This window comes from Lepidochelys kempii, chromosome 1 (genome assembly GCF_965140265.1).
Source record: "Lepidochelys kempii isolate rLepKem1 chromosome 1, rLepKem1.hap2, whole genome shotgun sequence".
In the NCBI taxonomy this organism is placed as follows: Eukaryota; Metazoa; Chordata; order Testudines; family Cheloniidae; genus Lepidochelys; species Lepidochelys kempii.
Window position 1 is genome coordinate 185,097,798 of NC_133256.1, and position 16,911 is coordinate 185,114,708.

General features: G+C 43.0%; 1 protein-coding gene across 2 annotated transcripts in view; it reads right to left on the reverse strand.

Moving 5' to 3' along the window:
• Positions 1-16,911, reverse strand: part of PTGFRN (prostaglandin F2 receptor inhibitor) — a 100,534-nt gene that overhangs the window by 47,757 nt on the left and 35,866 nt on the right. For both annotated transcript variants that reach the window (XM_073304637.1, XM_073304627.1), the window contains exons 2-4: positions 10,058-10,423; positions 8,524-8,943; positions 1,437-1,820 (exon numbers count right to left, since the gene is read on the reverse strand). In XM_073304637.1, the coding sequence (XP_073160738.1) occupies positions 1,437-1,820; positions 8,524-8,943; positions 10,058-10,423 (1,170 nt within the window). The remainder of the gene's footprint in view (positions 1-1,436; positions 1,821-8,523; positions 8,944-10,057; positions 10,424-16,911) is intronic.

The following is a 16,911-nucleotide window of genomic DNA, read 5'->3' on the forward strand; positions in this document are numbered from 1 at the left end:
CTATTCTCCCTACAATGCATATGGGAAATAAAGAGTAACCCAAAGGGGTCTCAGTGGGACGGTCAACCTCGTGACTTGGTCATTCGCTTCCAAGTACCTGGGTTCAGACCCGAATTTAGGCTTGTTGGCCTCCATTCTAATCCTCAGACCAGCACCACAGTTTGGCATTACTGCTAGTGTCTGATCAGGAATGGCTCTGAACAGGAATAGTAGGAGGCTTCAAGCCACAACTGAGTGCACTGGCAGAACTGGGGTACCTTGCACACCAGCCTAGGCATTAACTAGGCTCAGTTAACTCAAAGATAATCAGTACTTTCTGGATTTTAGCACAGAGAGTAGGTAGAAATGCCCCCCCACTTCCTCCAGGTTTGAAATGCTGTCAGAAGTAATTTAGATCCTAAATGCAGAAGTCAAATAAAGAAATTGTTTTAATCATTTGTTGAGAGAGGCTGACATGTCATGGCAAACTGAAAAATACAGCTCTTTAGAAATTCTGCTTAGGTTTGGTTTTCTGGATCACTCCAGCGTGACTGTTCGCTTCTCAGGATATTTGCATAAAAACAGGATCTTTGTAGCTTAAGAATTCAAGGATTTTTAACATACCATATGAACTGGAAGACATGACTTACTCCTAAGTGACACATGGCATGACCTTTGACTTGTAAAACAAGTCCCTTGATGTCATATGGTATTAAGGGTCTCTATAATAAAGAAATATAGGGGAGACCACTAAAAAGTAACTATAAGGTCAGTAAATTTACGACTAGATTAGACACTTGTGGTTAGTGAGTGGAGCCACGAGAAGTTACTGTACGAAGATTGCCTGGCTTGGTAGTCCCGTGTACAGCCAAACAGACAATTATTTGTTTATTTGTACGGTTAAATTAGAAAAATTCACTCATTTCTAGAATTTTAAAACTTATTTACAGTGAATAGAAAATTCCGCTAGTCCAGGTCAACTTACATTAATGGTCACCTGCAAACAAATACCATCTGTCTTAATATTGAGGTATTCAGCGAGTGCAGTATAAAAACCTTTACAGAACAGATTACTAAGTCACACTTATGGAACAACCGGTCATAAAAGAATAAAGATAACCGCCCCCATAGGGACTTATCAGGCTACTAAAGGTGTGGAAGCTCCAGAGTTCACCAGTTCCTGTAGGTTGTAGTACAAAGCCCTTAGGCTCCTGGCAAATCTCCTAAAATACATGACAACAGAGGCCAGAAGAGTGGGTGTGAATGGATCTGTATCGCAAGGGGCATGGATAAAAAGACTCTGGCGTAGGAACATTTTTCCATATCTGTGGTCAATAGGATAGAGGGGTGCCCAGAACAGACCCTGTAATGTCTTTGCTCTGCATACTCCATAATGGAATTGAACACAGGAAAAGAATGGCTCATTATCTGTTGAGCCTCAGGATGGAGCCACTCACCTAATGCTGTCACCACCACGCTGACTGGTGAAGAGGTCTTCTCCACCACCTTGTGCCAGCTCCCATTGTGCTGTGGCACCCAGACAGATGCTTGGCAGAAATAGTAGCCAGAGTCTTCCACACCCACATCACGCACCAGCAGGTGATAGGAATTTCTATCCATGTGACTCAGACTGATGAGGGGAGAGTTGCTGACCACAGAATCACGGTCCACACTCAACAAAACCCGGGCATCCAACAAGGTATCATCAAGTGACTCACTGAAGTACCACGTCACCTGAGCTTGGAAGATGCCACTTCGGTCTGTTGTGATGTTGCAGGTTAGGTCCAGGGAATCCCTTTCAGTCACAGACATGTTGCTTGTGGCAATAAGCACATCCAGAGCTTGAATATTAAAAAACAAGACAAGACAAGTATTCAAGTGTTTGTCACAAACTATTTAGTGCCTACTGCTCTGGTACTGCAAGTTCTTAAGTAACTTCAGCTCTCTGCTTTCAGCGCTCGATGACTTGACTACAGGTTTGTACCTATCTATAAAAGTTGCAAACTATGAGTGTGTATAGCAGTTAGGGAGGGAGAAATCAAGACTTGAGTTTTTATTCCCAGCTTTGCTACAGACTTCCGGTGTGTCTTTAGGCAAGGAACAACCTCTGCACTTGCTTTCCCATAAAGAAAAGGCGGATAATATTTCCTTATCTTACTGTGGTGCTGAGACATTTGGGGTCTAATTCACAGAAGGCAGAACTCCTACTGAAGTGCACCCATTTATATCAGAGCTGAATTTGGTCTCTGTCTAAACAATTTTGAGCTCCTGTGATCAAAAGGATGAATGAATAAATAAATAAATAAAAATGAAAAGATAAAAGAAAAGCAGCAGCAACAGCTACAGAAAGTTAAGCGTGACTTAATGTAAGCAGCCATGGCCAAATCTTGAACTCCTGACTCACCTTAAGGGAGTTGCTGAGACCAGAAATGAAAGTGCACAGAGGGCAATGGTAGTTCCATAGACTGCTGCTTCTTCACATACTACAGAGTCCAACATACACTACAGATTTTACAGCAATGCAAATAGCTACTCAGTGTTGTTGTCACTATATCAGTCCCAGGATATTAGAGAGACAAGGTGGGTGAGGGAATATCATTTGTTGGACCAACTTCTGCTGGAGAGAGAGACAAGCTTTCAAGCTACACAGACCCCTTCTTCAGCTCTGGGAAACTTACTCAGAGCATTTAACAGGCTCCTCTCCAGGCCAGTGGTTGTACTCAGTTCACAGAACACATGGTCACAGGCAGCATTCAGAGAGGACCTTTGTGATCAGTAGGCTGCACAGCTGATGACAGCATCAATTTAGTTTAATTTAAATTAGGGGTGTTGATTACTCGCAGTTAACTCACATGATTAACAAAAGAATTAATCGCAATTAATCGCTGTTTTAATTGCACTGTTAAACAATAGAATACCAATTGAAATGTATTTAATATTTTGGATGTTTCTACATATTCAAATATATTCAAATACAGAATACAAAGTGTACAGTACTCATTTTATATTATTTTTGTTATACATAATTGCACTGTAAAAATTATAAACAAAAGAAATCGTATTTTTCAATTCATCTCTTATAAGTACCATAGTGCAAATTACAAAAGGTAGATTTTTTTGGTTATATAACTGCACTCAAAAACAAAAAAAATGTAAAGCTTTAGCACCTACAAGTCCACTCAGTCCAACTTCTTGTTCAGCCAATTACTAAGACAAACAAATTTGTTTACACTTACAGAAGATAATGCTGCCCGCTTCTTATTTACGTCACCAAAAAGTGAGAACATACGTTCACATGGCACTTTTGTAGCCAGCATTGCAAGGTATTTACATGCCAGATATGCTAAACATTCATATGCCCCTTCATGCTTTGGCCACCATTCCAGAGGACATGTCTCCATGCTGATGATGCTCATTAAAAAAATAATGTGTTAATTAAATTTGTGACTGAACTTCTTGGGGGAGAATTGTATATCTCCTACTCTGTGTTTTACCTGCATTCTGCCATATATTTCATGTTATAGCAGTCTTGGATGACGGCCCAGTTTTAAGAACACTTTCATTGCAGATTTGACAAGACGGAAAGAAGGTACCAATGTGAGATTTCTAAAAGATAGCTACTACACTTGACCCAAGATTTAAGTGCTTTCCAAAATCTAAGAGGGATGAGGTGTGGAACATGCTTTCAGAAGTCTTAAAAGAGCAACACTCCAATGCGAAAACTACAGAACTCGAACCACCAAAAAAGAAAAATCAACCTTCTGCTGGTGGCATCTGACTCAGATAATGAAAATGAATATACGTTGGTCTGCACTGCTTTGGATCATTATCGAGCAGAAGCATGTCCTCTGGAATAATGGTTGAAGCATTAAGGGACTTAAGAATCTTTATCACATCTGGCACGTAAATATCTTGCGACACCAGCTACAACAATGCCATGTAAATGCCTGTTTCAGGTGACATTGTAAACAAGAAGCGGGCAGCATTATCTCCTGCAAATGTAAACAAACTTGTTTGTCTGAGCGATTGGCTGAACAAGAAGTAGGACTGAGTGGACTTGTGGTCTCTAAAGTTTTACATTGTTTTGTTTTTGAGTGCAGTTATTTTTTGTACATAATTCTACATTTGTAAGTTCAACTTTCATGATAAAGAGATTGCACTACAGTACTTGTAGTAAGTGAATTGAAAAATACTATTTTTTATTTTTACAGTGAAAATATTTATAATAAAAAAATATAAAGTGAGCACTGTACACTTTGTATTCGGCATTGTAATTGAAATTAATATACTTGAAAATGCGGAAAATATCCAAAAATATTTATATAAATAGTATTCTATTGTTTAACAGCGTGATTAATCATACAATTAATTGCGATTAATCACAATTAATTTTTTTAATCACTTGACAGCCCTATTTTAATAATGAAAAGCATGTATTAGGAGGGACTTCCACACTTTTCATCCCTTATGCTTTGTTAACAAGTGCTGTTTACCTCCTGCTGCAAGACTTTTCAGGTGTCTGTTACCCTGTCCCCTCTCCTTCATTTGTCTATTTGTTTATGCACATGGTCCAAGGACTGTTTGAGCTATTGTTTGTACACTGTCTGGTTGAACTGGCTCTAATCCCTGATTCGCATTCTAAGGGACCTAAGGATCCCAAGGACCCGAATCAAGGATTAAGAGCCCAATTCTACTAGACCCTGTACAAGCAGAGTTGTTACATGTTCCTTAACAGTGACCATGTGCTCACCTCAGAAGGTGGTTGGGCATTTTTATGGTGGGTGAAGTGATTTCTGCTTAGATGCTCATTCCTGTACATATTGCCTATCAGCTTGTAAAGCATTGAGGGATTCTTGGGAATGGTACTATATAAATGCAAGAACCTATGGGCTTATCTACACTACTGGGCAGGATTGATCTAAGATCCAACAACTTCAGCTACGTAAATAGTGTAGCTGAAGTCGACATACTTAGATCTACCCACCGCGGTTTCTCCACTGCAGTAAGTCGACAGGTGACTCTCCCCCGTCAACTCCCACTTGCGCTCCTCGTTCTGGTGGGAGTACCAGAGTCGATGGGAGAGCGCTCAGCAGTTGATTTATCGCGTCTATACGAGATGCGATAAATCAACCCCCACTGGATTGATCGCTGCCTGCCGATCCGGCGGGTAGAGTAGACAAGCCCTATGTGTTTTTTCTCAATTTTCAAAGCCCTTGTCTTTAAAACCAAGAATTACTCCTCTCACAGCTTACCACTGCATCTGACAGCACAGAAAAGTGAGAAGGCTCAAGCTGACACCACAATACAGGAGACTTGCAGTCACCTACATGCCCCAAGTACCTCCTCACAGCCAACTAAGGGGTCATTAGTTTTTCCTGTTAGGATCATCATGATATGAGTAGAGAGGACAGTAAAACCTTCACAGTAATTATTCAGGGTTGTAATAGACTAACATTACAACTCCACTGTAAGGTGAAGGGAGCCTCCAAGAAACTTAAGTATCTTCACACAAGCCAGGGGCACTCAAACACTACATTTATAAACCAAGAGATACTTTCGTAAGAATCTCACCCCACCCCACATTCCTGAGCCTCCTTTGTTCTATCATCACTGAAGTGCCTGAATGCCCCATTCAGGATTATAGGCCCACTATGCTAGATGGTGCACTTAACCATAGGAAGAAGACAAGTCCCTGTGCCCAAGATCTTAGAATCAAATTTAAAACAAGGCAAGCAAATGTGACAAACAATAGAATGGAAGGTAGCAATAGGACAAGGTTAGCAGTAACAAGTTCATGAAGTTACATAGCCTATGTGCACAAATTAACAGTACTATATCAGTTTTGCAGGTTCACACCTCCTTATTTACAGAAGAGATTGTAGTGTCCAGGACGGCCAAAATAGCCTGGAATACACTGCATCCACCTTTGTCTTTAATATGGAGGTACAGTCTACAGAGGCTACAGGACCCAGTACAAAATGCTCTCCAAAGCCAAGCAGTCAGGCCATGTTGCATGATGGTATATACAGCATGTACAGGCCACATCGGACCACCCTCCATTTTATATATAAGGAGGAGGATGTGATCTACTCAACGTTATGCAATTTAGGACAGGCCTCCTGCTCCTGACAAATGGCTAGTGCTGCCATTGACCAGGCTGAATTTAGAAGCCTATAACAAAATAAAAAAATATCAGCAAAAATGCAGTAAAATATCATGCACAGCATTGCTGGTCCCTAGTGCCCCCTCCCCTTTCATTCAATCACTGATTAAACCCCACCTACATAAGCAAGCTTCTCAGAAATTTAAGGACTTGACAAGGCAATGCCAGAATTAGAGCCCTTACTCAGTACTGTACCCCATGGCTCTGGAGAGAGCCTTTGAGAGCTTTCCTGTCTAGCAGACATACCCTAAGAGAAGAGGGAGCAGACTGATCCAGCAGAGCTCACAACTAAGCCCCACCAACCAAAATTAGCTATCTAACCCTAAGTTCCGGGTTCTCTCTCTGGCAAAGGATTTCACATGGCAGATACCTCTACTGCCTGAGCACACAGTCACAGTTCAGGAGAACTTCACCTATATTTCCCCTCAGAAATCCAGCAAGGGCACCCCCTCTCAGGCTTCCAGCTCCCCAGCTGTTGCCTTTCTTGGGTGGAGACAAACACCTCACTTCTTTCTGATCAGGGAATTTCCAGGAGGCCCAGCTCCCTGCCTACACTGTGTTATTCCCAGCACAAGCAGGCTGCCCAACCTCACCTATTTGCTTTCCTTTCAGAGACTGATAACAGAGGTATAAATGACTACACAGTTCTTCCTGTGCAAGCCTATTTTATTCTTAAGATAAAAAGCACTATAGAGAAAACACTAAAGAATCTACATGTGTAGTGGTAAGCTCACCGGAGAATCTCCCAACCCTAACGCCGCCTCTAGCAGAGTAGTCCTTCCACACCCCATCCAGATTTCACAGGTTCATCACAGCTTCAGCTCACAATCAGGACCCTCCTAACACGTTTAGTCCATCTTTTATACAGCTCAGGGGTCTTAGAGCTGGAGTTTCCAGGAGCAGGCTGTTAGTGGACAATGGGTTTTCCTCCCCTGGTTGAATTCTCCCTTTTGAAGCTACAAAGTGGATAATTTGCATTCTCCTCACTCCACCGCTCCCCATGCCCGCCCCCCTGCCCGTATTTTCTAGGAAAACTATTTTACGCACATTGTCTAAAAAAAAAAAAGTCTTTTGAAGTTCCCAATGTTTACATTAGACAAGTCCCTAGAAAAGTTGCATGCAATTCTACAGTAACACGAACAATTGCATTTTCAATACAAGAGACCCCAAAGGCACCAAACCCAATTAAATAAGGTTTAACTTCATTCAATAAAGTTGGTCTTAATTCCATAAGGTGTATTCAGGATATTGTCAGCCTGTCACACACACTTCCTAAAATACTATCACACTCTCATTTCTGAGGGGACATCATGCCTGTTCTTCCACCAACTACATGATAAGATGCATCAGCACTATTACAACTCCCCCAACCCCACACTTTGGCAGGGCTGGCACACTTATGTGCTCAGTGTATCTATTCATGAAGTCTGTGGGAAAGAGATATTTGGATACTCAACCCAGCACCAGGAGTCTTTTTGTTTCCTAAATACATGTAATTTACAGTGCCTAAACATCAGTGCTCAGAAATACTCCTTGCTAAACAGCTGCCAACATTACAGAGCAAGCAGTCCAATGGGCTGGGGGCAGCAAAATGAACACAAGCAGAGCTAAACAGTCATACTTTGAAATTATATTGGTCTTTACCCTGAAAAGCTACATACAGCAAACACTACACACCTGCCACTGAAGCACAGACACCTCTGGGGAGGACTGAGGCAGCTGTTTAACACCAGAGGACAGAAAATAGAGGAAAAGGAGAGAGGAATCCGGGGACAGAAAAATACGAGTACCCAAGTAGAAATGTCACCAAGACACAGTAACAACCCCGCTCTCGGGAGGTGCGACAGGAAATTAAATGACCGTAAGGGGTACGTCTCCAGTGGAATACAAAGACAGCCACGGCTGGCTCGAGTCAGGCTCACAGGGCTCAGCATGCATGGCTAGAAATTGCTATGCAGACATTTGAGCCTGAGGTCTGGGACCCCGAGAGCGGGGAGGCTCCCAGAGCCCAGGTTCCAGCCTAAGCCCAAATGTCCACACAGCAATTTTACAGCCCGGTGAGCCCAAGTCACCTTACCCAGACCAGATGCGAGTTTTTAACTGCTGTGTAGACATACCTTAGTGATTTGAATCTGGATTTTATACCTCATTTAGAAGACAGAGCCCTCAACAGCACATCGCCCCCAGCACTATGCTGAGGCCCTGTCCCAGCACTGACTCAGAAAGAAGAGAGCCACCAGTATCACCTCCTGCAGCAATCTAGGTTCTCCCAGGAGTACTGACCCAGGCTTTCCCTGCTTCACTTCTGCTCTCATAAGTTCTCCTGGCTTAGGTGTGGCATGGTTACAAGTCATAAGGAGACCCATGCACCTGAAACTCACCAGTCTGTTGGATTACCACGCTTGCTACTTCCACATTCTTCTCCTGGATCTTCTGCCAGGAACTATCTGCACCTTTCACCCACTCGCTCACAAGACACCTGTAGAGGCCCTCATCCAGAGGCAGTGCCTGGGATACAGACAGTCGGTAAATGTCATTTGCCACTGTGTCCAAGCGCACATCTCCACTCAGGTAGCGCTCTTCATACTCCGGGCTGGGCTGGAACTTGCCCTCGTGTGTCAGAGAGAGGATTTCCTGCCAGGCTGGGCCATTCTTGAGCTCCCAAGTAACTTGCAGGTGAGTGTGTTCTGAGGAGGTGGTGGAAGCTGAGCAGCGTAATTCAAATGAGTCTCCCTCAGACAGTTTGAGAGGTTTCGAGGACCGAGCTTTGGCTCCACTCACAGTTAAGCCATCGGCAATCACTATTTAAAGAAGAAAACATGATAAAACACACAGAGTAATATATGTGAGTTTATGGAAACGGTAAAGAGAGGGGATGGGAAATGCTGTTGGCTGACTGACCCAACTGTGCAATTATACTGAATTCTCACAGCAGGTCTTGGACAATCACTCATCTCCCCCACAACCTTCCTGCCCCCTCAAAAAACAAAGTCACATTAAACCCCAGGTATTTTATCAGAGCAAGCCACCCACTTTAGGAATCAGGATTGAAGTCCTTAATTTTATCACCACCCCTTTCCCTCTAGTTCTGCTCTCTAGGGCAAGACCAAGGCAACACCATTCCAACCTAATGTACATCCCCAGGGAAGGGCCTAGCCGTTCTTGTGGTATTCGGAGAAGAAACACCAAGTCAAAAAAAGCTCCTTTTCTAACATCAAAGGAGATACGCCAGGATGCTGCTGCTGCTGAAGGAACACAGCATGCTATCTAGAAAAAGGGGAAACTATTCCTACCGCACGGGGAAACCCCTAGATGACGGTACCTCAGCTACAAAACATCATCCTTCTCCCACTCCTCAGTTATTCTCCCTGCCTCCACCAATATTTTACCACGGGTCGCGGTGGATTCTCCGCCGCTGAGCATTTTACAATCAGGATTGGATGTTGCTCTAAAAGCTGTGCTCTAGGAGTTCTTTTGGAGACGTTCTATGGCCCATTTGATACAGGAGGTCAGACTAGATGGCCACAACGGTCCCTTGGAATCTACGAATCGGGAAAAATTGCAAATTTACAGCACCCTGGACTCTAAGAACAAACAATCTTTAGTGTGTTATTGGTTTTTGGCAGCTGGTAATATGAAAAAGTTCGGCACCATTTACAATAATGTTCCTCCTTCACCTCTATCTTACTTCCCTCTGCTGTTGCCACCCTTTGAATAGCATATTTTTGAAGGGTGGCTTTAGGAAAGGACCTGGAGGGAGGGGGAACCACATACAGATAAGAGGAAACAGCAATTTAGACAAAACAGGGCTATGCCTATTCTCAGGACTGTATAGATGCGCAACATGATGAGAACACCCAGCAGTACGTATTTGTCTGGTACTGATTACAAACACCCCTCACCCTGTGGAAATACCTTTCACTTGGACTGTAGCATCGTAATTTCCCTGAACAGTGGCATCTGTGCTGGGGGTGATGCACTTGTATTCTCCTTGGTCAATTGGCTGGATACTTCTGATCAGAAGTTCCACAGCATTATTGCTGCTCCGCCTCAGCACGATTTCCCTGCTGCTAACCCTCTTCTGGTATTGCTGGGAGGTGAATGATGAGTCCCAGGTACTCACTATCCGCACAAAGTCAGTTCCCTGGGAAAATTCCCAGTCAAAGTTCTGCTCACTGGGTCCATCATAGTCAGTAACATTGCAAGGGATCACCGTCTCTGTACCTTCGACTCGAATGAGTGGGCTTTTGGGCACCCTCACAATTCGCCCTTTGCAGAAAGCTGGGTGGGAGAAGAGAAAACAGACAATTAGCACAGGAATTATCATGCTGGGTCAGATGTGATGTCCGGCTAGTCCAGCATTTGGCTTCGGACTGTGCCAAGTATCAGATGCTTCGGGGGGGGTGTGAGAAGCCCAAATAATTATGGAATGGATAATTATGGAATAACCTGACAAGTTTTTCCTTCTAACCTTGGTCAATTACAGGCTGTCATACACATTAGGTGCTTTATCCTCTATCTGCATTTCATGTCTAATGTAACTATGGATCATGAATAGCTACGTCTAATCCTTTGAATCCTGTTAAGCTACCACAAGATATTACTGAAAATAAGTTTCACATGTTAACTATTTCCTCTTTTCAGTTTTAAGTTTGTTGCCTTTCAATTTGCATTTGAATGTCCCCTTAACTTTATGAGAAAGGGTAAACAGGAGTGTCTTATCTACCTTTTCTACTCAGTTGAGTGTACCGGTTATCATATTCACTCCTCTAACAAGCAGTTCTATATGAGCACAGTGTGAAAAGACTGGAAGTCTTCCCATGTCTCTAATCATTTGTCACCCACCAATTTCAATGCCTGATAAAATATTTGAGATGGGTTGGTCATAAGACAACACGGTATTCCAGGTGGGTGTGCATCACTGATTACATAAACACTTTGTAATACTCTGAGCATTATTCCCTATCCCATTCTGTATTCATTCTATTATTGTTTGCTTAGTGACCCACTGTCTATTGAGGGAGTTTCCACCTTCCTCTGGAGTGCCAACTGAGATTCACTCATTAAGATCAGATGAGGGTATCCCACAAAATCCATTTCCTTCAGACTTAGATTTCCGCCTTTCCCCTCTTCCATGTTGCTGGATTAGACACACAAGTGGCTTTACATAGCACAACTAAGAACTGAACCAAGAACTAGACCCTTCTACTTTACCACCCAATCTTATTGCCATAATCCTTTTGCCTCCAGAGAATTTCAACTAAAACACAGCCCTTTGTATGTAGAAGGTAGGGTGACTACACAAGAGAAGCAACTAATTGGCCAGCCATCCAAAAGTGAAAGTCTGCAGTTACTACAGGATCTGAAGCCTGGACACACTGGGCTCCTTTCCCCTTCAGGCTAGTTGCCATGTGACATAATGATCAAAGACCAAAACACTCATGGGCTCCCCCAAAGCCTCTAGAGCAGATGTGTCAAACAAAACCTAGAGGCAGGATCTAGGTGTATAATTTATTTATGCAGTATGTTCAGAATTTGCAGAACTTAAGTTTTCATGCTTTTTAAAAGTGAATTTTAGCCCTTCTGGTTACAAAGAACCTAAAACCTAACCCCACTAATTTAAGCATTACTCTTTTACTGTTTAAATTAGCATTAGAATATGCAGAGAGAAGAAAGGAGAAGAGAGAAGACAGGAAGGAGGATGAGGAAGGAAGAGAAACCCAGGGTGGAAATAGCAGGGGGCAATGCTGAATGCAACAATAAGGTACTAAACAAATAGTTAACAGTTTTGTTTCTACACAAAGGACATTCTAACCTGATCTCTCTGAAAACCTCCATGAAGTCTTACATTTTTATTCTGCCTTGACAACCAAAATTAAAAATGGTATTTAGCCTTCTCCACAGAATGGAGTTCAGAACCTCTGCTCCAAAGGCTAGTGGCTCTAAACACTTCTGTAATCCTATGTATTCCCTCTCCCACAGTTTACTCCCACAATAAAATTAAAACAAAACAAACTTTTCATTTACTTAAAAGATCCCCAACTTCTCTCACTTCTAGGTCACACTTTGAGACCACTTGTTGACTGCACCCTCAATCCTCCTCTAAAATCTTCTGATAGAAACCCTGATATGCCAGGGTTTCTATCCATGATAGGTAAACACTGTAATTGTGGTAAAAGGTCACTAATACAATATGAAAAGTGTGCATCTTGCCACTTGCAAGTCTTTTGTGCACATTCAGTTTCTGTATCCAATCTGTAGAAAATCAGCACCCGTCATCATTTGCTGGCTAAGGGACTATTACCCAAGGAGTCACAGATATTTAAGGTTCCAAAGGGCAAGGTCCTTTCACCCCTTGCACACCACATTTCAAAAAGTCACCTGGGCTCTCCCTCTTTTCTGCCACAGAGCCGTTCAGTAAAGAATGTGGTCTTTCCTTTCCACACCAGAAGAAAGAGCCTGATCAAGATTAAACTATCCAGCCTGAATTGCTGACAAACAAATTCCAAAACAAATAAAAGGAAGTCTAGAGAGTTCAGGAGAAACAGCAGCTTAAAATAAAAGCACAAAACTCAAAACAGAGAGGAAAGACAAACACTCCCCACCAGGCACCCCAAAACCCCAATGGAGACCATGGCACAAAGGCTCAGGGTTGGTAGATCAGGATTCCTGTACCACAAGACTGGATAATATTGCAAATATTTATTGGAAAACCAACCATGCACAGAGCTGTAGAGAAGATCAAGAAAGACATGGTCCCATATAGAATTCCTTAAACCCCACAACCATGCAGGCACAAAGGAAGTGTTAATTCTCTGCAGAAGACTGGAGAAGCAATACATTATACTATGGCCAAATGCAAACTACTTAATTTAGCCAGATGACCTGGCAAAGAAACAGTAGTGAGACTTTTCCAGTGGGTTTGGCTCTGTAGCCAGAGAATAATCTCTGCAGCTGCAGGCTGGCTTTGGCAGGTTAGCTCACTTCCCCAAGAGAGAACGAGAGCTGCCTTGATTCACAACCCCAGCCTTTCCACGAAAGAAAAACACTTTTTCAGCAAAAGACGCAAACTTTTCAGATTCAGTCGCTCAACAAAATCACTTACACAAACCTGTAATCCTGCTCCATCACCCCTAGCTACACATCCATTGCAAGACATATTGGTATAGTGTTTGGGAGTGCCGAGGGGCAGCCAGGATGCTGAAAGGATCTGTCCTCCTGAGACCACCCCAGCTTCTAGGACCACAAAGCAAGGTCAAGTGGATCTAATATCCAGAGTCCTCTGGAGAGCACTCACATGAACTCTGAGCACAGATTTTAAAAAATAAAGTTCAACAACTTTTAACCACTTCACCATCACTAGGGAAACCACCCGTTATAGACATGGAAGAACAACATATTTGTCCAAGAAAAGGTCCATTAAACTCAATGATATCCCTGTTTGCAGATCAATGACACGCACAGGATACAGGGGGACTAATGCGAGATGCTGGCCACATCCAAGTCTAGCTATAGGATTTCCAACAAAAACATCCCATTGGTTAAAAGTCATGCTGTTGTCATATGAATTTGAGCCCAGTAAGAATGCCAGGATTTATCAATAGGAACCTCTCTCTCAGGGAGGGGCCCCATGTCACTCCTCACAGGGTATGCCCTGCCCATCCACACTTCTTTCCCATAACCTGCACCAGTCAGAAATATAAGTACTTACTTCAGTGCAACGTTAGTTGTAACAATTAAAGCCTCCACAATAATTTTAACATAGTTTTGTGCCCAAACATTAAAATAAATTATCTGGTATGATTGTTTATCTTCTGATCACAGGTAGCATGACCTAGCAATTCAACTAAAAGAAGATTAATGAAGCATTGATAGGTGGTCCTCTTCACCCCTGCTCTTAACTCCTATAATGCATTTTCCCACAGAATCACAGCCCACACTCAACCCTTCATTTTGTAGTACATTCATTTCTACTGGGCATATGCATGATATGGCAAAGAGAACATTGTGGTAAGCCTAGCTAATTTCCTAACTTTCATGCTATTAAGTTTCCAACCTTAGTGCTCCATTAAATGTAGGTTTTTTACTTTTAACATCTTTAAGAAAAACAAAGCACTATAATAAACCAAATGAAATAACAGCAGGAAAACATAATTACATGATAGATCAAGTCATTTAGTTTACTAGTAAGGAAACTGGACTTCTCTGCACCACCCAGCTATGTTTCTTCCACTTTCTCCAATTCAGTTTTAATGCAGGAGCCCACCCAGCGAGAGGCAGAATTTACTGTCTGCAGTGTAAGGGTGGAGATGAATATAATAAGCATGAAGATGTGCTCCTACAGGTTGCTGAAGACAGAAGCTAGAGGGACTAGTTTATTGCTTTACAACATGTTTATCTCCTCTCTCTACACACATGCACACCACAAATTAAGTTAAGTTAGTAATACAAACTGACCCAGTGTTAAAGGACTCAAGCCCATTTAAACCCCAGTAAGACTCAACTCATATCCTTCCCTAACCCTCTACTCTTTTCTGAAGGGTGAGTCTCATAAGCAAAGGACGAGCTTTGCCATTTGCCCTGTAGGTCAAAACAGCCTTCGACAGACCAGCGAGTGGAGTGAATTCCAGAGTCCAGGATACTTCACCTACAACACTCGGCCAGGAGCCCCCGGACATTAGAATCTGTAGGCTACCAATCACAACTGTTGAGAAATAACATGAGGAAAAGCAATATCGAAGGCCTTGAATACACTAGAAAAGCTGCGTGGGTTTAACGAAATTGATTTAATTAAGGTAGTGCAAGCTCCCTAACATAGGATGAACTTTAAGTAAGGGTGAAAACTTTTTTTTTTAAACTGGTTCATCTTACATCAGTAAATTATGGAAAAGCTAACCCTATATGGTTATACACGGTAATCCGCTGGTCAGAAAAGAAGGTCCAAGTGCAGCTTCCTGAACAGTCCTATATTCTTAAAGGAGCAAGTGTCATGCACCTTCCCTGAGCAGCTCCATGTTGATATCCATGAAGTGTCCCCAGTGATCCACCAACACTTGCATAACCATAGATTTCTGTGGATGTACTCTGTGGCAAGGTGGGGTGGTACCAAAATAGGATGTACATGCCATCTATCACCCACACAGTTTGGGAATCTCATTGCTGCAAAGCCATCTACTACGCCCAGCGCATGGCCAAGGATCAAAGTCCTGCATAGCAGGAGACAATTAATGGCCCTGCACACCTGCATGACAACATACCCCTGCTTCCCTCTCCCGCCCCGTGGATTTTTCAACTTCAACAGGATTTTCCACTGACTGGTAGCAATGCAACGTTCCAAGTTTCCAGAGTATGATTACCACTCGCTCCTCCAGTGTCACTGCAGCTCTCATTCTGTTGTTCCTGAGCTGAAGGGCTGGGGCAAGCTCAGGACACAGATCCAGGACCGTGACCTTTTGCATCTGAAAGTTCTGCAGCCACTGCTCATCATCCCAAATCTGTATTACAACACAATCCCACCAGTCTGCTCATTCTTGGGACCAGAGCAGTGTTCTGCCTCCCATAGCTGCTCCATGAGTACCACCAACAACCTTGAACTGTTTTTCCACTCTGTCCCTCAGCAAACTGTCCTTGAAGAAATCATGTCCTCAGTTGTTGCGGTAGTTCCTGCGGGTCTGTAAATTCAGGATAATCGTGCGCCCTGTATTTGCAACCTTCATGAAAACAGTACAGAGTTCTTTGGACTCCAGGCTTCTATTAGAGATTGCAGACAAAGTGCAGCATGGGTTTGTGGGATTTTTTTTTTTTTAAAAGGCATGAAAATTATGGGATATGGATGGCATTATGGGATGAAGAAAATTGCCCGCTGGGAAGTTAACCTCTGGCTCTCAGCAATCCCTGGGCAAGTCATTACTATCCCACAAAACATTGCTAAAGTGTCCCAAAAGGCACTGCGCCAGACAGCAGCACTTGTCATACAGGGATACCTACCCATGGTGCACTGCACTTTGTATCGACACAAGCTCTCCTGGCGAGAACGCGCAGCGAACACACAAGCAGATAAGTATGCACATGCCTGAGCAATATACAAACTTTGGTGGTTGTATGCTACCATAACTTGTATGCATCGAAGTTTGTAATGTAGACATGGCCTAAATAAGAAGGTAACCATGTTTTCCACTAGTCTTCAAGTGTAGCCCCACATACAGCGTACTGCACTAACCCAATCTAGAGGTGACAAAGGCATGGCTAATGTGGTGAGGTCGACACATTTGCACTGTGAGTAACAGAGTTAGTTCAGCACCTTATTCTTTCAAGGTCACTACAGATCCCATTAACTTAAACTGAAGGCATGGGCATTTAGCACCTCTGAAAACCAGGTCTGTGGACTCTGTGGTGAATTTGTTGGGCATGCATCCTGAACACCCCTACAGGTAAAGGACAGACTAACCCCTCCTCCTTAGGGCACAGTTTTAGCAACATGGGATTGATCGTTCCATTCTTATGTTGGGGGTGGAAGTGAACTGGAGGAAAGAAATTTTATTTTCTGAAAACACTATTTGCAGCTGCTAATATAAACTGGGTCTCTCTCAGTGCCGAGATTTTACCTCATTCTCTGATCAGCCAACACATAAGAGCACAGCTTCACCTGATAGGGGAATTTGATGTGGCTCAAGTTGTTCAAGATACCCATTACTGGGTGACTCCTGTGACAGATGACATTCCATGATGTTACAGGTGACCTGGAAGGCTGGATATTGACCAACCCCGGG